This window comes from Psammomys obesus, unplaced genomic scaffold (assembly GCF_907164565.1).
Source record: "Psammomys obesus unplaced genomic scaffold, mPsaObe1.curated_primary_1811, whole genome shotgun sequence".
NCBI classification, from domain to species: domain Eukaryota; kingdom Metazoa; phylum Chordata; class Mammalia; order Rodentia; family Muridae; genus Psammomys; species Psammomys obesus.
The window spans coordinates 511,277-531,944 of NW_026585895.1; the positions used below are offsets into that span (position 1 = coordinate 511,277).

Genomic DNA, 20,668 nt, shown 5'->3' on the forward strand with positions numbered 1-20,668 from the left:
GAAGGAAGGAAGGAAGGAAAGAAGGAAGGAAAGAACGAATAAACGAAGGAAGGAAGGAAGGAAGGAAAAACCAAATTGAAGAGACCAGAAGTCTTCCCAGGTCAATTTTAGTACTATAATCTTAATGTTTCAGAATGAAGTATTTCTGTTGAAATACAAAAGGATAAAGTTATAAATTGGGAATAACAAAGATCTATATGAGTTACTAAGTAGGTGGTTTTATGTACTGCAGTCTAATGACACATAATGGAAATTTCAATCACTAGTGATTAGGTCACATTTCCATTTTCTTATCAATTTACCTTTCATTTGTTTCCCACAAATCAAATGTTTCACATCATATGACAAAATGTTGGCAATTACATTCTGGTAGTGGAGCAGAAATTTGATTTTAATCTTTCTAAGTGCATGTAAAAAAGTTTGACTGTCATTATAGTAAAACAAAAATAAATGAAAGTAGTTTTAATTATTTTTAGTACAGAGGGAAGAAGGTGTTTTTGTGATTAATAGATAATTCTCTCCGAAATTATCAAGTCAGATAATGTCAGCTCTAGTGGATAAATGTAACAACACATTACTGGTAGGCCTTCATATAATTACAGATTTTAGTTACAGATTTGTTTACTATATCCAGCTTTTAAAAAAGCTTTGGACTAGATTGTATAAGAGTAAAATTCAGCTGAATATCAGAGCTTTTTATGTTATCTATCAAACTGAGCAAAGTGGGGAATTCAGAGTCAATTGAAATGAGAACAGTTTCCATGTAAACAGCAACTCTGACTGTGGGATGGACTTGGACTTTACGGTACTATGTGCCCTGTGTTCTGCTGTCTTTTGGGATTCCTAATTTAAGTATTAGCATTCATTTTTATGGAAAATCTACCAAAATATTGTTAGAAGTTAATGTTATTTTTCAACCTGTCCTCCGTCAAGGCACAAAATAGAAATCTGCAGGCTTGTTCTACTATGGTACAAATAACAGTCCCACCTGCTGTCCAATTCACCAGCTATGTTTCCAATACACAAGCTGTTCATGGCAGCGGAGTCAAACCCAAGTACAAATTCTGTGCCTTGACTTGATAGTGCCCTCCGCATGCTGCATACTTAATTAAGATAACCTAGTACACAGCAATGCTGAACATCACATGCATAGAGGTTATTTACTGGTGAAAAAAATAAGGTAACCAGTAATGGTTTTTGAATTGAAAAAGCTGGTGGGTGTCATATGATAAGAGTGATGAAAACCATAGTTAAATGTCATAGTTCAACAATAAGTATTTGAATTAAGTAGATATTTGCATTTAAAAATTAGGATAGACATTGACGAACAATGGAGCTGATCTGAGGTTTGAGGCATTTATAATAATTGTCTAGAAAGACGAGAGTATATGGATTCTCAAGTAATTTGAACATTCTACATGGAGTCATTCCACTGGAGACTTTCAATTGAAATGGAAGCTATTCAATGTATATAAGAAATGTCACAGAGAGATTATGAGGGAAGACAGTCGACACAGTCATCCTTCCAAACTGCCACATCTTTATGACATTGATGACCTATTTAAACTTTATTAGTAATTATGAATCAGCATGTATACTGATGAGATATTTAAACATGGATATTCTTATAGCTTTGGTTGTGAGCCTAGCCTTTAATGGTTGAGCCATCTCTCCAGCCCAACATGTATATTCTTTATAAAAGCAAATAAAACAAAATTTCACTGGCTCCACAACATCAACTTCTCTCTAGATTGAAAAATTTAAACATAAATTTAATAATTTAATATATCCAAAATATATGTTTATTTTCTAAATGAAAATCTAAAAATTAATCGCATTAATTGGCAAGTTATATAGTCTTTTAAATAGAAAAGACTGTTGTGTTAAGTCAGGATGCATTGTGAATATATAAGTGAAATTTTGAGTTACTAGAATTTCTAGCTTACAAATTAGACAAAAAGTGCAATCTACAATAATTGAGAAACATACATACATCTATAAAATCAGCTTTACAGATATCTTTGGTATCTGAATTACTGTTAGATGAAGTGTCCATATCCTCTTCTCTGGAACTGGTCTATATAAAAATTTCATGGTTAAAATAAATAAACAAATAAATAAATAAATAAATAAATAAATAAATAAATAAATTCATGTTAGCAGAGTAGCTGAGTTTCCTAAAATTTTTAAAAATCACTAAACATGTATATACCATCTCATACACAAAAGCTGTTATTTGCCCATATAAATTTCATGGAGTGGGAAAATAGACGCAATTTTAGTCAAGGAAAGGGGCAGAGAAATTAAAACAAGGTTATTGAATTTAAAATCCAGTATCTGGGCACTTAATTATCTGGTTGAACATAAAGATATACAGAAGATAGTGAGAATAGTTGAGAAAATGAGATTGTAAGGTACAAAATAAAAACAGATGGATAAGCCGGATAGTTAAGACACCGTGTAGTTCCTATGCACAACCTTTAGGGGTGCACATTGTTCTTGTATGCCCTTCCACCACAGAATCGAGCACTTCCATCCTCTTCTGGGTTTCGATGCTTCTCAAATAAGAGGACAAGGGATATCTCCTCTTTACAATGAACAACACTGAAGTCTAGGTCAATAAGACAATGAACACAATTTTCTATGTTATTAGTAAAACTCCTTTAAGACTAATTAGATCATAAGGTCTCCCTTCACAGAGTCACATGCTTTCTATGATATTTGGATTACCTGTCTGTTCAGTGACAGACATTGAGCAGTTCCCACAGCACCTTCCACTTCTATGATGCCTATCTTACAATTTTGTGTCTACCAATTCTAAACTCATAATTACTAATGTACCTTTAGATATATTAACTTTGATCCCAATTTTCTCTCTCCAATAATTTAAAGATAAACCTTTAAAAGTTCTATAATAGTTTTATATTTACAGGAATATAATTCAACATAGTCTTCCTTTTGATTTTTATTATTTTCTTTATTTTTGAGATTGTATATAATTACTTCACTTCTCTCTTCTCTTTCATCCCTCTGAAGCTTCTCATATACCCCTCCTTTCTCCCTTCCAAAATTATGGCCTTTTTTCATTAATTTTTGATGAAATGGTTTTGTGGGTATTAGAAAATTTCCCTTTAAACATATTCTGAAAATGTCAGTGAGATTAATAATTTCTTTTGAATTAATCATTGAAATGTAATTTGTCAAACAGAATGATTATCACATAATTTCAATAAAATTTTAATATTTTTGTAATCAATCTATATAACACATACATGCTCAACTATTTCAGCAAGGTAAGATCCTAAACTAGTATTCAAGGAGTTTTGTTGACATTTGACTCTTCACGTTGAATATCCAAACTGAAACAAACAGACAAATTAGTACTACAGAGGTCATGATTTGCACTCCTACCTGAACTTAGAAAAAAATTCTCACAGAAGCATTAGATGTCCAAACAAGGAGCTGTTGAAAATGGTTTATGCCCTATTTGTATTTGGGAGTGTTTGTCCCCAAAGTATTTTAAAACCCTCCAAAGAAATAATTGAAGAAAACGCAGTAATTGGTTTAGAGATGCACTCGCTAGAACCTGGGGATTTGAGCAGTGGTATTGCATCACCTTGTACTCATCTTGGGCTGCATATTTTGTGTGTTTATGAATCGATTCTCAGGGGATTTTTTCATTGGGAATCACTATTTATTGCAAGAAAATGGCTACAACAATTAGTAATGGTATGTTGTTTTCACATAATTCATAAACTTTGATTTTTCTATGATTCTTTCAAAGTTAGAATTGTTTACTGCACAATCCCTTAAAATGACAGAAGGACTAAGTGGTCACATAACAAGATTCAATATAAAATAGATACTTTCTAATATTTTATTGTTTTAATTAGTTACTAGACCAGCAAAATCAATAAATTTATTAGAAAGCAAGTTTATTCAGAATAGACATCTTTTTATTTATTTTATTTTTTAGATATTAGTTACAGTTTATTAACTTTGTATCCCATCTGTAGCCTGCTCCCTCGTTCCCTCCCATCCCACCCTCCCTCCCTCATCTCCTCCCTGCCCCTTTCCAAGTCCACAGATAGGGGAGGTCCTCCTCCCCTTCCATGTGACCCTAGCTTATCAGGTTTTTTCAGGACTGGCTGCAATGTCCACCTTTGTGGCCTAGCAAGGCTGATCCTCCCTCAGGGGGTGTGGGGAGGGTCAAAGAGTCAGCCATTGAGTTCATGTCAGAAATAGTCCCTGTTCCCCTTATTAGGGAACCCACTTAGATACTGAACCACCATGGGCTACATCCGAGCAGGGGTTCTAGATTATATCCATATATTGTCCTTGGTTGTAGAAACAGTCTCATAAAAGACCCCTGTGCCCAGATATATTAGGTTCTTGTGGAGCTCCTGTCCTCTCCAGGTCATACTAATTCTCCCTTCTTTCATATGATTCCCTACACTCTACCGAAGGTTTGGCTATGAGTCTCAGCATCTGCTTTATTACACTGCTAGGTAGAGTCTTTCAAGGGCCCTCTGTGGTAGGTTCCTGTCCTGTTACTTGTTTTCTCCTACTTCCAATGTTCATCCCATTTGTCTTTCTAAGTGAGGATTGATCATCTTACCTAGACATCTCTTAAACATACTAAAAATTTTCAGCAAGAATTCAGGACACCAAGTCTATCAATAAATATGATAATGCATTCATGTTTGATTTTCTGTCCAGGAAACAAACTATACCAAAATTTCTCATAAAAAATGTGAATAATCATAGACATAGAAATTTAGTTTCAAAATCTTAAAATTATGAAGGATGAGGTGTGTCAGCAGGGAAGCAATAGTTATTTGTTTGTTTACAGAAAAAATGTTCAATAGCATATATTACAAAGAATAAAAGAAACATTAGCATCCTAAAAGTAATTGGAAATGGAAGGACCAGTCAGTACAAGGAATCACAATCTGCCATGTTTTATTTATTGCTCAGCTTTCCTGTCTCCCACTTTCTAATTTTAATGTTTACTCTCAGACCAGACAACGATGACAACAAAAGTGATATTCCAAACCTGAATGCTAGCAGAAAGTAGGCTGACAAAACACAGAATGCTCGATCCACGGTTTTACATTTGCAAAAGCAATGTCCCTCAGTTTCATGCTTCTTGTAGGGCTCCTTCTGTGATGTGCTTCCACAGAAACACATCAGGAAAAAAAACAGAACAACACTCTGATGACGCTTTTCCTCACTTTAACTAGTAAGTAAGTGTGGAGTGCAGGTGTACCACTGTTTCTTAAAGGTCTTTCAGAAAAGAGAATGATGGTCTACCAATGGAAAGAATTGAGCCGAGAGCCTGTATATACTGTTAACTCTTGTAAACAAGTGCCCTGTGGAGATGGGGCCAGACCCTGCATAGCAAAGCACTTGGAAGCTTGCACTTAGAATAGTCCTTCTCTTAATATGATGAGCCTATTAATCTGAGGATCTGTCTATCACATGGATTTGAACATGAACAGATGGTATCCCTCAAAACAAAGAACATCTAGCTAGGACACCAAATACATGGTCTTAGAGAATATTAAAAACGCATCAAAATACAAATATATTTATAATGAACTACAGTTGCAGTTTCTTGGAACCTGGAGGCATGAGTGCTGCCCTGACAACGTTTCGCCTGAGGACTGTCTTCAGGGCCTGCTTCACATCCTTATTCCTCAGGCTGTAGATCAGTGGATTCAACACTGGACTCACAAAGGTGTAGAAGACAGCTATCATTTTGGACTCCTCAACAGTCTTGTCAGTGGGTGGTCTGACATACATGCAGAAGAGGGTTCCATAAAACAATGTGACAGCCATCATGTGGGAACCACAGGTGGAGAAAGCCTTGCGTCTTCCTTCAGCAGATTTGATCCTTAAGATGGCAGCAATAATGAAGGCATAAGACACCAGGATGATGGTGAGTGAGTTGGAGAGGTTGAGACCAGCTGATATCAACATGGCATGCTCTTTTATGTAAGTATCTGAACAAGACAGCTTAATGAGTGGTGGGTCAGCACAGTAGAAGTGGTTGATGACATTGGATTTACAGAAGGTCATGCTGAAGGTCAGGATGGCTTGGAACAGCCCATCTGAGAAGCCATAAACATAAGGACATGTGGCCAAGCAGATGCAGACTTGCCTGGACATTTTTACACTATAACGCAGAGGATTGCATATAGCCACATAGCGGTCATAGGCCATGGCTGCCAGCATGTAGAACTCTGTGAGGAGAAGGGCAATGAAAAGATAGCACTGGATAAAGCACCCAATAAAAGAAATGCTCTTCTTTTCTGATAAGAAATTACTCAGCATCTGTGGGGTAGCGTTTGACGTATAACACAGATCCACAAATGCCAGGTTACTGAGGAAGAAGTACATGGGCGTGTGAAGGCGGGAATCCAGTCTGATCAGGGCCATCATGCCCATGTTGCCTAAGACAGTGACAAGGTAAACAAACAGAAACAGCACGAAGAGGAGAGGCTGGAGTTCTGGGCGATCTGTGAGCCCCAGTAAAATGAATTCTGTAATTTCAGTGTTGTTAGTCAGAAGCATCTCTTGAGCTGTGGCTCTGTGCTTCAAGCTGTGGAAACAAGGCAGATGTGGAGATTAAAAATAACAACACTATTGGTCTGAGAAAAGACCCTGGGCCCAGATTTTTTGGTTCTGTTGCTCTCCTTGTGGAGCTCCTGTACCCTCTAGGTCTTTCTATCTCCCCATTTTTGCATAAGATTCCCTGCACTCCGCCCAAAGTTTGACTATGAGTCTCATCATCTGCTTTAATACCCTGCAGAGCAGGGTATTACATACTCTTTCAGAGGCCTTCTGTGGTAGGCTCCTGTCCTTTTCCCTGTCTTCTCCTACTTCTGAACCCTATCCCTTTCGCCCTTCTGAATGAGGCTTAAGCATCTTCCCTAGGGTCCTCCTTATTGCTTAGCTTCTTTAGGTGTACAGATTTCATAGAGATAAAAAAGATAACATAGAACCTCTGCTCAGATATAGCCTATGGCAGATCAGTCTCCAAGTGGGTGCCTTGGTAAGGGGAGCAGGGACTGTCTCTGACAAGAACTCAGTGTCTGGCTCTTTGAACATCTCCCTCTGAGGGGTGAGCAGCCTTACCAGGCTACAGAGGAAGACAATGCAGCCAATCCTGATGAGATTTGATAGTACAGGTTAAGATGGAAGAGAGGAGGAACACCCCTATCAGTGGACTTCGGGCGGAGCATGTGAGGAGAAAAGGGAGGGAGGGTGGAATTGCGAGGGGACAAAAGAGGGAGCTACACTTGGGATACAGAGTGAATCAATTATAATAAATTTTTAAAAAAGTGAAAAATAATGATAGTTAAAATCATGTTTTTCCTATGTTGTATGTTTATATGAGTGAGTATATACCGTCTGTGTCTTTTTGCTTCTGGGACAACTCACTCAGGATGATCCTTTCCAGGTCCCACCATTTACCTGCAAATTTCATGATTTCCTTATTTTTCATTGCTGAGTAATACTCCATTGTATTGATGTATCACAATTTCTGCATCCATTCATTCTTCAGTTCTGCCACAGAGGACCTCTGAAAGCCTCTGCCCTGCAGACTATCAAAGCAGATGCTGAGCCTGATGGCCAACTGATGGGCAGAGTGAATGGAATTTTAGGTAAGAAGTGGGAAATAGCAAGAGCTGAAGAGGACAGGAACTCCACAAGGAGAGCAACAGAACAAGAAAATTTGAACACAGGGAACTTCCCAGAGACTCATACTCCAACCAAGGACTATTCGTGGAGATAACCTAGAACCCCTGCACAGATGTAGCCCATGGCAATTCAGTGTCCAAGCGGGTTACATAATAATGGGAAGAGGGACTGCCTCTGACATAATCTGATTGGCCTGCTCTTTGACCTCCCCTATCAGTGGACTTGGGGAGGGGCATGCATGAAGAAAGGGAAGGGAGGGTGGGATTGGAAAGGGAGGAGGGAGGGGCTAATGGGGGGCTACAAAATGAATAAAGTGTAATTAATAAAAGTTAAATAAAAATTTTTAAAAAATCATGTTTTTCTTAATATATTACATACATTGAAAGCAAATTATACAATAATTCTGTTTATATTTCTACTAATCCCTATTTAACTTTGGTTTCCATTCCTTTGGATGTGCTTCTAACTGCATCACAATACTAATCCATTGTAAATTTTTGATGCATCAGCCCTGTCTCTCTGATCTTCATTTTGCCTCACAGTATAACAATCCCACAATGCTAAGCATATTTAACTTCCTTTGTGAGGCATTTCTTACATACTCTCTGCATATATGAATCTAATAAGTCTCTTTATATTCATCTTTCCAGGACATCCCATACACCTATATATTCACAAACAGTTTTCATATTAGCATTCTAAGGGTAGAAACAAAACTTTGCTAATGACTATACCATGAGCATTCAGCACAAATTTATATTTTGGGTTATGAGAAAAAAAATGAAAGATTTCATAGAAGTAGAAATTATTACCAATGCAAAAAAAATTCCTAGATATTTTTGTGTTGTAATGTATAACATGGAAACATTTACAGCTTAAAAATTCTCTGTATAACAGAATTTCTTATAAAGCTTAGTAGTCGATTAAATTCACATCCATTTCAAGGTGGCTAATTGAAATATTGTGCTCTTTAATAGAGTTTTATTCTATCACATGAATGAAGGAAGTTCTGTCATTTGTAGGAAAACATATGGAACTCTGGAATTTAATGTTAAGACAAATGTTAAGACAATGAAGAAAAAGAAAAATACCATGTCAATAAAAATTTCTTCCAATCACTTAGTGATAAGACTTTTGAACTTCTACAATAGTTTTTCTTTTTTTTCCAGTTTTTTTTTTATTTTTTTCTTATCAGTTACATTTTATTAACTCTGTGTCCCAGCCGTGTCCCGATCCCTCATTCCCTCCCAGTCCCTCCCTCCCTCCCTCCTCTCTACAATAGTTTTTCAATAGAACGAAAAAAAAATCAGTTTATATTTTTCTTTTTGAGTATTAAGAAAGAAGTGCATGTGTCTATCTTTCAACAGAAATTATTATAAAAATATTAATATGATGAGAAATTCTAATGTCTCTTTTGGCATACTTATTTAGTACATATTTTTTGTTTTGAATTAATAATGAAAATGTTATTTGTGTAGTATTATGATTATTACAAAATTTTCAACATTTTATTACTGATCTAAATGCTAAGTAAATACTTATTTCAGCAAGATAAGACCCTAGATTAACATTAACACTGATAACTGACTTCAAGTAATAAATATCCAAAATGATATAAAAACAAATGTGTCAACACAGATATTATATAGTTTTTCCTACCTTGCCCAGAAAAAAATTATTCCTGAGACACTAGCAACCCAAGCAAGAAGTTGCTGAACCCTATCTACACCAAATTTGTAACCTGGAGTTTTTATCTCCAAAATAATCTTCCACATACCCCAAAGAATTAATTAAGGAAAAGTAGTAATTGGTATAAATATTCCCTCACTAGAACGTAGGGAGTTGAACAATGGAGATGTATCAGCTTGTGAAAAATCACCTTGAGCTGAATGTTTCAAGAATTGATACTCAAGGGAATATTTTAAAATAAGTCTGTTTCTTTCATAAAGATGAGTTGAACAATTAATCACAGCCTAATATTATGACATAATTCAAGGACTCTGATGTTTCTAAGATTTTTCCCAAGCTGAAATGTGTGCTTTATCAATTTTCTTAAAAATACCTGGAGCTAAGTTGTTAAATTACAAAACAGACTGAGTAAAATTATTACTGTTTGGAAAGACTATGAATAGAGTTATAGTAGAATTACTTTAACGTGCTTCTCAACCTTCCTAATGTTGTGACCCTTTAATACAGTTCCTCATGTATTGGTGGCCCCCAACTCTAAGACTGTTTGTTACTACCTAAAAACTGTAATTTTGCTACTGTTAGGAACTGTAATGTGGATCTCTGATATACAGGATATCTGATATGGGACCTCTGTGAAAGTTCTGTTCACCCCAAAAGGAGTTGCAGCCCACATGTTGAGAAACACTGGTTTCATATGTTAGGCTTAGATGTGTAGAATTAATATTTCCTGACAACATAATAAGAATAGAACTTAACAACAAGTAATTATTTTGCCAACACATGAAAATAAAGGGCAAATGAAAGAACAGATGGAGAATAAACACATTTCTACTTTTCATGCAGACAACTATATCTAATATTAAAACTAAATAAAATTATACTACCATGTATCTTCTAGTATACAAACAAATCTATTAGTTTACTTATTTTTTAATCCTCACTCAGAAAGACAAACGCGTTGGACATTGGAAGAGAGAGAAAACAGGAAACAGGATAGGAGCCTACCACATAGGGCCTCTGAAAGCCTCTGCCCAGCATGGTATTACAGGGGATGCTGAGACTCATAACCAAACTTTAGGCAGAGTGCAGGGAATCCTTTGAAACAAGGGGGAGATAGAAAGACCTGGAGAGGACAGGAGCTCCATAAGGAGAGCAACAGAACCAAAATATCTGGGCCCAGGAATCTTTTCTGAGACTGACACTCCAACCAAGGACCATGCATGCAGATAACCTAGAACCCCTGCTTAGATATAGCCCATGGTGGGTCAGTATCCAAATGGGTTACCTAGTAAGGTGAACAGGGACAGTCTCTGACATGAACTCAGTGGCTGGCTCTTTGATCACCTTCCCCTAAGGGGGGATGCAGCCTTATCAGGCCACAGAGGAGGACAATGCAGCCAGTCCTGATGAGACCTGATAAGCTAGGGTCAAATGGAAGAGGAGGAGGACCTCCCCTATCAGTGGACTGGGGGAGGGGCATGGGAAGAAATGAGGGAAGCTGGAATTGGGAGGGAATGAGGGACGGGGCTCCAGCTGGAATACAAAATAAATAAACTGCAATTAATATAAAAATAAAAATTTATTTAAAAATAAAATAAAAAAGAACAAACTCCAATTAAAACTTGAGGGCAATTTTACAAAAGTTTAAAACACACACACACACACACACACACACACATACACACAAACAACTCTAGGGAAGACAATGTGTAAATCCTAGCAGTTTTCTAGGGAAGAAGAAAACAAGAAGAAGAAGAAGAAGAAAAAAAAACCATTTTTATCCTATATTATAGGTCTAGTATCCACTAGTGGTAGGGAATGAGGAAGGGGCTATAGTTGGGATACAAAGTAAATGAACTGTAATTAATATAAAAAAATTAAAAATTAATTTAAAAACTTGTCTTTTCAGTTAATCTAACATGAAGGTCAGCCACATGGTGCACACGCAGCCACAGAATAGGGAGTAGAGCTCTACACAAAAATGTATAAGCACTGAGTAAGAATTAAATGAAGGGTATTTTATTTCTTTGCAGCATGTCATTTACAACGTATTCAGTACATTAGAACAGTAAGATAGTTTGGTGAAACAGGTCTGTGTTGTTCCCTTAATTCATTTGCTTTAGCACAAATCCTGAGGGCAAATTTGCCCTGTTTAGTTTTGAGATTTTTGTTTTGTTTTGTTTTGTTTAGCCATAGCAGTGTATTTGACTGCTTGTGCAAAATCTTCAAAACCAAAGTATATATAAGCATGGCATGTGCTGTGTGCACTTACAAAAAATAAAACGAACATTGCTACACCAAGTGTAGTTAGAAAGAGAAGGAATAGTCAATACAAAGTAATCACTATCTGGTATAACTTTTTGATTATTCAGTTTCTGTATTTGTTCCTTTCTGATTTTAATTTTTATTCTCAGATCGATCTTCTTGAAATTGTCAGATGAAGATGAAACCAAAAGTGAAATGCCAGCCCTGATTCATAGCAGAATGCAGGCTTATAAAAACACAGAAACCTCGATCCACAGGCTTACATCTATAAAAATATAATCCACCAGTTTCATGTACGTGAATGATTCCTTCTCCACAGAAGCATACTAGTAAAAAAAAAAAAAAAAAAAAAAAAAATGGAAGAGCCCAGACGGGACAGGAGCTCCACAAGGAGAACAACAAAGCCAAAAATGCTTGGTCCTGCAGGCAGGACCTTGGGGGCCCTGCAGAGACTGATACATCAACCAAGGACCACACATGGAGAAGATCTAGACCCCTGCTCAGATGTAGCCCATAGGCAGCTCAGTCTCTCTATGTGGGTTTCCTAGTAAGGGGAGCAGGAGCTGTCTCTGACATGGACTAGTAGTTGTTGACTACTTTTTGATCACTTCTTCCTGGTGAGGCTACCTAGCCAGCCCTCAGAGGAAGAGGATCCAGGCAGTCCTGATGAGACCTGATAGCTAGGGTCAGACAGTAAGGTAAGAGGACCTCACCTATCAGTGGACTATGGGGGAAGGATGAGGATGAGAGAGAGGGAAGGAGCACAGACCAGGAGGAGAAGAGGGAGGGGCCTACAGCCAGGATAAAAAGTGAATAAAATTTAAAATACAATATTAAAAAAGACACAGAGGAGCACTCTCATGATGCTGTTCCTCACTTTACCTAGTAAGGAGGTGGGGAGTACAGATGTACCGCTGTCTTTTAAAGGTCCTTCAGCAAAAAGACAGAGGGGTCTAACCATGGAAGGAACAGAGCAGAGAGCCTGTATATCCTATCTAGCCTTGTAAACAAGTGCCACGGGGAGATGGGGAACCCCACATAGCAAAGCACTTAGAAGTTTCCACTTAGAATCGTCCTCTTAATTGCATCTCCCTGTCCATCTCCTCGGGATCTGTCTACAATGCAGATTGGAACATATATCTGAGGTGGGATTTTATTCAACATTTTAACAGCTCCTCCAACAATATCTGTGTTACTGGTGCTTGCTTTTTTATTTGAGAAAAGGCCTGACAGGTACAATTTAAGGGAAAAAAGACTTATTTGGGCGCATAGTTTAAGATGGTATATATTTCCTGCAGTGGAAAGACACACAGACAGGAGAGAGAGGTGGTTTGGTTATTTTGTGCTCACATTAAGAAAACAAACAGAACCAAAAAATATGGGCCCAGGGGTCTTTGCAAAGACTGATACTCCAAGCAAGGACCATGCACGGAGATAACTTAGACCCCTTCCTCAGATGTAGCCCATGGCAGCTCAGCCTCCAAGTGCTTTTCCTAGTAAGGGGAACAGGGGCTGTCTCTGACATGAACTCAGTGACTGGCTCTTTGATCATTTCCCTCTGCTGGAGCAGCCTTACCAGTCCTCAGTGGAAGACAATGCAACCAGTTCTGATGAGACATGATAGGCTAAGGTCAGAGGGAAGGGGAGGAGGACCTACCCTATCAGTGGACTTGGGGAGGGACATAGAGGAAGAAGAGGGAGGGAATGTAGGACTGGAAGAGCAAGAGGGAGGGGGCTACAGCTGGGATACAAAGAAAAATCAATTGTAATAATCAATAAATATATAAATAAATAATAATAAAAAATAAAACAGAGAAATTGAATGACTGTATACATGATTTCTCCTGTGCTACTTTACATTAAGATCAAAATCTCAAGACATCACATGTTACTGTCCCTTTCCAAGACATGTCTTGTTGCTTCAGTTTAATCCCTCTGGAAATACCTACACTGGCCTACCAAGAGGTGTGACTTCTAGGTGATTCTTGATCTAGTCAAATAAATTGTGTAAACTGAATTTCACTGTCCCATGAATATCATGGTTAAGGTCAAGATTAAATAAAATATTTTTTATCAAATACCTACAATTCAAAACATGTTGTGTGTGTGTATGTGTGTATGTTTTTGTGTGTGTGATATTATTAGAAAGGGACATAGAGATATGTGAAGGAAGGAGAAAATTGTAAATAAATATGAGAATATTACTTTGTATACATGTATACATTTGTACAAAAATGTCAAAAACAAACAACAACAATAAAAAGACCTAAACATGAAAATACAAATACATTTGACACAAATCTACAGTTGCAGTTTCTTGGAACCTGGAGGCATGAGTGCTGCCCTGACAACGTTTCGCCTGAGGACTGTCTTCAGGGCCTGCTTCACATCCTTATTCCTCAGGCTGTAGATCAGTGGATTCAACACTGGACTCACAAAGGTGTAGAAGACAGCTATCATTTTGGACTCCTCAACAGTCTTGTCAGTGGGTGGTCTTACATACATGCAGAAGAGGGTTCCATAAAACAATGTGACAGCCATCATGTGGGAACCACAGGTGGAGAAAGCCTTGCGTCTTCCTTCAGCAGATTTGATCCTTAAGATGGCAGCAATAATGAAGGCATAAGACACCAGGATGATGGTGAGGGAACTCGAAAGGTTAAAGCTTGCCGATATCAACATGGCATGCTCTTTTATGTAAGTATCTGAACAAGACAGCTTAATGAGTGGTGGGTCAGCACAGTAGAAGTGGTTGATGACATTGGATTTACAGAAGGTCATGCTGAAGGTCAGGATGGCTTGGAACAGCCCATCTGAGAAGCCATAAACATAAGGACATGTGGCCAAGCAGATGCAGACTTGCCTGGACATTTTTACATTATAACGCAGAGGATTGCATATAGCCACATAGCGGTCATAGGCCATGGCTGCCAGCATGTAGAACTCTGTGAGGAGAAGGGCAATGAAAAGATAGCACTGGATAAAGCACCCAATAAAAGAAATGCTCTTCTTTTCTGATAAGAAATTACTCAGCATCTGTGGGGTAGCAGTTGATGTATAACACAGATCCACAAATGCCAGGTTACTGAGGAAGAAGTACATGGGCGTGTGAAGGCGGGAATCCAGTCTGATCAGGGCCATCATGCCCATGTTGCCTAAGACAGTGACAAGGTAAACAAACAGAAACAGCACGAAGAGGAGAGGCTGGAGTTCTGGGCGATCTGTGAGCCCCAGTAAAATGAATTCTGTAATTTCAGTGTTGTTAGTCAGAAGCATCACTTGAGCTGTGGCTCTGTGCTTCAAGCTGTGGAAACAAGGCAGATGTGGAGATGTGAGAAAGCCCAGGCTGCCTCAACCATATGCTAAGAACTATTGGAAACTATGAAATGCTTCCCTTTTGGAAGAACACAACAGGGTATCCTGTACCAAATGGTGAGCTCTGAAATCATTCAATATCAAGTTGTAGACTGAGTAGGTTATACTTTCATATGTAGGAACACACACACCACATTTTTTCACATGTAGGAAAAAATTATGTCCATTAAAGAAAAACATATTAAAATAAAGATTGTATGTTACACAAAATGATCATGCTACAAAATATATCAGGCTTTCTCTCATATTTGCAAGTGTTAAATGATAATGTGAAAATAGAGGGGCATCTTGTTTTAGTGAGAAGAATACTAAACAGAGAAATGAGGGGAGGATAGCATAGTAGGTAAGATGAAGAAAATGTGAGAAAAACACATGTACATATGTGTAAGTGTTCTTGAGAAATATAAAATTAAAAAGCTAATGAGATGAAAAATTACAAAAAAATGAAAAAAAAACAGAAAATTCTAGCATAAACCTTTGCCAATCATACCTATAAAAGACAAAGCCTTCAAGTCTAAAATCAGCTTAGCAGTAGATTAGCCTAGCATATATGAGCATGTACAATGTCCTGTATTTAATCCCTAGTACTTCCATCTGCCGTATGGATATGTGTATAATATATATGAATATGTGTACAATACACATGCACATAATATATGAAATGAATTATAGTTATCTAGTAGATGAATTTAAAGATAGTTATAAGAACAGTAACTAATGCTTACGAAGAAGATAAATTATAGTCATTTCTGCAGCTAATATTTTAAAAATTGAAATACTAGTATGCTTTTGAGTCATCTTAAATTTCTTCTCCTATTATATCCAATACTGAATTTTCTTTTAATTTCTCTCATTATCTTAAAATTTTGGCTTTACCCTCATACTCAAAACAGTCTGTTATAAGCTTCTTTTTATTTACTTATGTATGTTGTAAGGGTATGCATTTCAACACCAGTGAAGGGCAGAAGACAACTTCTTCTGTCTTTTCACCATATGGATCCTTAGGATGACAAATCAGGTCAGCAGCATGGCAGCAAACACCTTAGTTCTTGAACCTTCTTTCTGGCACTCATACTAAAATGTCAAATCATGTCTTATCATGAAATTAGTGACCTCACTCACATCATCAAAAATAACAAACCCTCCTGTTCGCTTATCCCAAAATTTAAATACTAAGTGTTGTTTGGATGGATTCATGTCAGTTACAATATTCATATGGTCTTCAATCACAGGCTAACTTATAATTTTAAGCTATTTTCCTTGCATGTGATGACAGATCTCACACTCACAAAACTGTACCATGCAAAAATAAATATGGTTTTCTTGTTAGTCCTAAGAAAACAGAGATAATTAGGAGAACCTCTCTGAGAGCAGCTGTAGGACATGATGTCTAAACAGAAAATTATCTTGTTTTTACAACTTTTATCAGGTATTTTTCTGTAACCTAGACCACATTATGAAATTCTCTGAGGTGTACAATGTGATAACCAGAAAACTCAAGTGCAAATCTTCTCAGGGTACAAGACCATGGTGCTCTTAAGTAGTACCAAAGAAGGAAGAATTTTGTGACAACTTCCCTTAAGCACAAACATGCTTGATCATGGGACAACTTTTTCCCTTTCATTAATCTTGAGCTAAGCTGTACCTTATACTGTTACACAAACAACACTGTTGTTTCTGCCAGGGATCCCAGAGCAGTCCACACTTCCTCACAGACACAGGCACCCAACAGAGACATTGTCATGTGTCAGGATCTCTTACCTGGGGATGTGGGTTTATATCAAGGGGGATATTGGTGGTCACATTTTCTGTTCCTCAGTCACTATGCTGGTTCAGATTGTGTTATGAATTTTTTCATTATGCCAGAGAGCTATAACAAAAAGAGCATGACTTTGACCCACTATGGGCTAAATTTGTGTCTTCAGTGCCCCACATGGTTTCTCTGTGATACTGGTTTCTAAATTCTCTTTGGAGTCTCCCACCATGTCCTGCTATATGTCTCTGTGATGGTGCTAACTCAAGATCCAGCTATACCACTCCTAGGTATATATCCAAAATATGCTCAACTATACAACAAGGACATTTGCTCAACCATGTTAGAAGCAGCTTTATTTGTTATAGCCAGAATCTGAAAACAATCCAGATGTCCCTCAACTGAGGAATGGATACAGAAATTGTGGTATATTTTCACAATGAAATACTACTCAGCAGTTAAAAACAAGGAAATCATGAAATTTGCATGTAAATGGATGGAACTAGAAAGGATCATCCTGAGTGAGGCATCCCAGAAGCAAAAAGACAACACGTGGTATATATTCACTTATAAGTGGATATTAGACTTATAATATAGGATAAACATACTAAAATCGGTACACCTAAAGAAGCTAAGCAAAAAGGAGGACCCTGAGTAAGATGATCAATCCTCATTCAGAAAGACAAATGGGATAGACATTGGAAAAGGGAGAAAACAGGGAACAGGACAGGAGCCTATCAAAGCAGATGCTGAGGCTCATAGCCAAACTTTGGGCAAAGTGCAGGGAATCTTATAAAAGAAGGAGGAGATAAAAAGACCTGGAGGGTCTTTCTGAGACTGATACTCCAAACAAGGACCATGCATAGAGATAACCTAGAAGCCCTGCACAGATGTAGCCAATGGCAGATCAGCTTCCAAGTGGTTTCCCTAGTATGGGAAACAGGGACTGTCTCTGGCATTAACTCAGTGGCTGGCTCTTTGATCACTTCTCCCTAAGAGGCAAGGGGGGGGGCAGCCTTATCAGGCCACAGAGGAAGAAGATGCAGCCAGTCCTATGAGACCTGATATGCTAGAATCAGATAGAAGGGGAGGAGGACTGCCCTTGTTAGTGGACTGGAGGAGGGGCAAGGGAGGAGAAGAGGGAGGAGAGTGGGATTGCCAGGGGAGGGGGCTACAGCTGGCATACAAAGTGAATAAATTGCAATTAATTTTAAAAAGAATTTTTAAAAGGCTTAGTTATTGAAACACATCTCAATAAAGCTCTGACCTAGTCAATAGATTAAAAAATAAATATAAAAAATAAAATGCATCTAATATAATTCTTAACATCCAAAACATCCTTCTTAGAGTCCCTATTAAATCTGTACCCAAAGCCTTTCACTATAAATATCAAAATCAGGTAATATAACTGTTCTTGATGTTATAGTGTGGAAATATGCCTAAAATGATGACTATAGAATCTAAAGAAATCACAGCTTGATGACTCACATCATTCCCAAAATTGCAAGTTGTAAATGTTGCACAGAAAAGCAGGCTTACAGGAAGAAAAGCTGAGAAAAATGCACCCTTCCAAAGAGCCTTATTAAGAAAAGTTTTAGGTTCAAGGTCACAAACACCCAGGATAAGATTCTGAAGTAGAAAAAATTAAGGTAACACATTATGGGATCCTGGGGGCCAAGAGCAGCCCTCATTCTGACTCTTCCAGGATTGGAAGGTTGTGGGAGATTAATTTTATCCTATGTGACCTGCCGAAGTGCTAGAAGTTGCAAGGCACAGAGCTGGGGAAGAGATTTTAGTAGAGGTGCAAGGTTACAGCAGCTCCCTGAATTTGGAATGGAGAAACTGATTTTGGAACATGTGCCTGGTGTTTGAGATAGACAACAGCAACTATGGGTTCTGTGACTGGCAGAATCAGTGATATTTGTCTCCTCTGTAGCAAGACTGACACTCAACCTATCAGGAAATTACGGGCTATAGGATTGAAATGAACACTGTTTTTTAAAGTTCATGCCCTTTCACAGTCTTTATAGTGAATAAAAATTTGTAAGATTCTGAATAAATGAATGTTCCTTCAAGTAGCAATGAAAACCTTAAGAACATAGACCCTGATAAAGTAAAAAAGCAGGTAATAACCAGGTACTTTAAGAGATTTCTAGGAAGGAGGAAGAAACTGCAGAAATACGTTACTCTCTTTGGCAGTGTTGCTATGAAACTTGAGATGACAGTCTTTGCACCATATCATGTTCAAGCACTTATCCTGATAAGTCAAATCAGTATCAGAAAAAGCACATTTCTTCACTATGGCCACTTTTAAAAGATGAACAGAGATACAACTGAGTTTGTTGTATCTTTAAGTTTTCCTGGGGGTCCTGAAATAAGATTAAAGGTTAAACAAAGGCCTAAGGGCATGCACATTGAAACAGTCCTGGCTGAGATGTTGTCCTGCCCACCATTGACCCATCTTTCTCTGGGCTTCAATCTCATCATAAAAGGTAGTCTGCCAGGCTCTAACAATCGTGTGAATTCTTTTCACTGGAGACAAGTGTCCCATAGGTTGGGACACTTTCCTTCTCCTGGTATGAAGTTCTGGGGGAAAAAAGCCTCTTTTCTTTGGGGTTCATTGTTTCAATATTCTGAGAGCCAAGTGGAGGGACACATGTTTCTTGGGAATGTCTTAATTTCTCCCAGTCAGAATGTGATCTTTGATTGCATGAAAACAGATTCAAAAAATGCTATCTGGATGTTCCCACAAAGCAGAAGTGCTCAGTCTCTAGACCGCTGATGCTCATTGTCACTGAATTATTGAACTTAAAATCTGCCATGAAAGCAGCAGAGCGGCCTACATATGCTTTAGAAAGCAGTACACCAAAGTTAAATTCTTCTCAGAGATCTGCAAGGGAGAGTACAGTTGTGTCATTCCATGCTTGCAAAGGAGAGTTACACAACATGTTTCAGATGAATAGAAGAAACACAATTAGCTATTCTTGAACAATCATCATTGAGGTGAGGAGTCAGTACATAGTCACTGCTGTTAGAGACACAGTTTATACTTCACAGAAGTGACCCCATCTATACTTCATTAAGCATGCCCTTATTCATAGAAAATACCAAGATTCATGTTTTTCACTGATTTGAAAATTCAAGAAAATCATTATTTTAAAGGAACTAAAACTAAGGCACATAGTTTTTCTGCCTGATTTAGAGACCAGGTATTTTTCAATTGAATATATAGAGAGAATAAACACACAAGAGTTACTTCTGGCTCTGATACACACCTCTGTTTTCGGTCTCTGATTGTAGTTGTTTCTGGATGCTGCTATAAACTATAAATTGTTTCCCTTCTTATACTTGCATGAGTGAACTTGCACCCCAAGCCAGTCTGCAGAGGGATGAGACGCAGCACAATGAGTTCCACACTGGGAGCTCCCTTCTTGGCTTTAATTGGAGTGTTTTCACATCCAGACACTAATTAGCCATCTCATCATGTTTTCTCCAATTCCACACGTAAAAATATCTTCATGATGAGCTCTGCAGAGGACACAGTTTATTTTTATTTCCCCTTTTAATGTGCTAAACATACTTAAATGAGGTGAACTCAGCATTGCTATCGTTCTCAAAGAAATGATAAAAGTATTCGTTGATGATTCCAAATAAGCAATGCGAAAGCACATTCAATTTACATTAAATTTCTATCCAATACAAAAATAATCACAATAATAGATATCAGTGGAGTATGACATGTGAGATGCTCAGGAGGTAAGAACACTTGCCTTCCATCCTGATGATGTGATTCTGATCCCCGGGACCCACACAGTGTAAGATGAGAACAGATTTCCGAAAGTTGTCCTCTGTTTGCAACGAACACTCCATGGAATGTAC

General features: G+C 37.8%; 1 protein-coding gene across 1 annotated transcript; it reads right to left on the reverse strand.

Moving 5' to 3' along the window:
- Positions 1 to 5,601: 5,601 nt before the first annotated feature.
- Positions 5,602 to 14,937, reverse strand: LOC129671432 (olfactory receptor 5M11-like). Its single transcript, XM_055600404.1, has 2 exons — positions 14,347 to 14,937; positions 5,602 to 6,576 (listed from the first exon to the last, which is right to left on the reverse strand). The coding sequence occupies exons 1-2, from the start codon at positions 14,935 to 14,937 to the stop codon at positions 5,602 to 5,604; spliced, it is 1,566 nt and encodes a 521-aa protein (XP_055456379.1).
- Positions 14,938 to 20,668: the final 5,731 nt, after the last annotated feature.

Coding starts and splice junctions, on each gene's coding strand:
- LOC129671432 (XM_055600404.1), bottom strand. CDS start 14,937: ATGCTTCTGACTAACAACACTGAAATTACAGAATTCATTTTACTGGGG. Junction 6,577..14,346: donor ATACTTACATAAAAGAGCAT/GCCATGTTGATA, acceptor ACAGCTCAAGAG/ATGCTTCTGACTAACAACAC.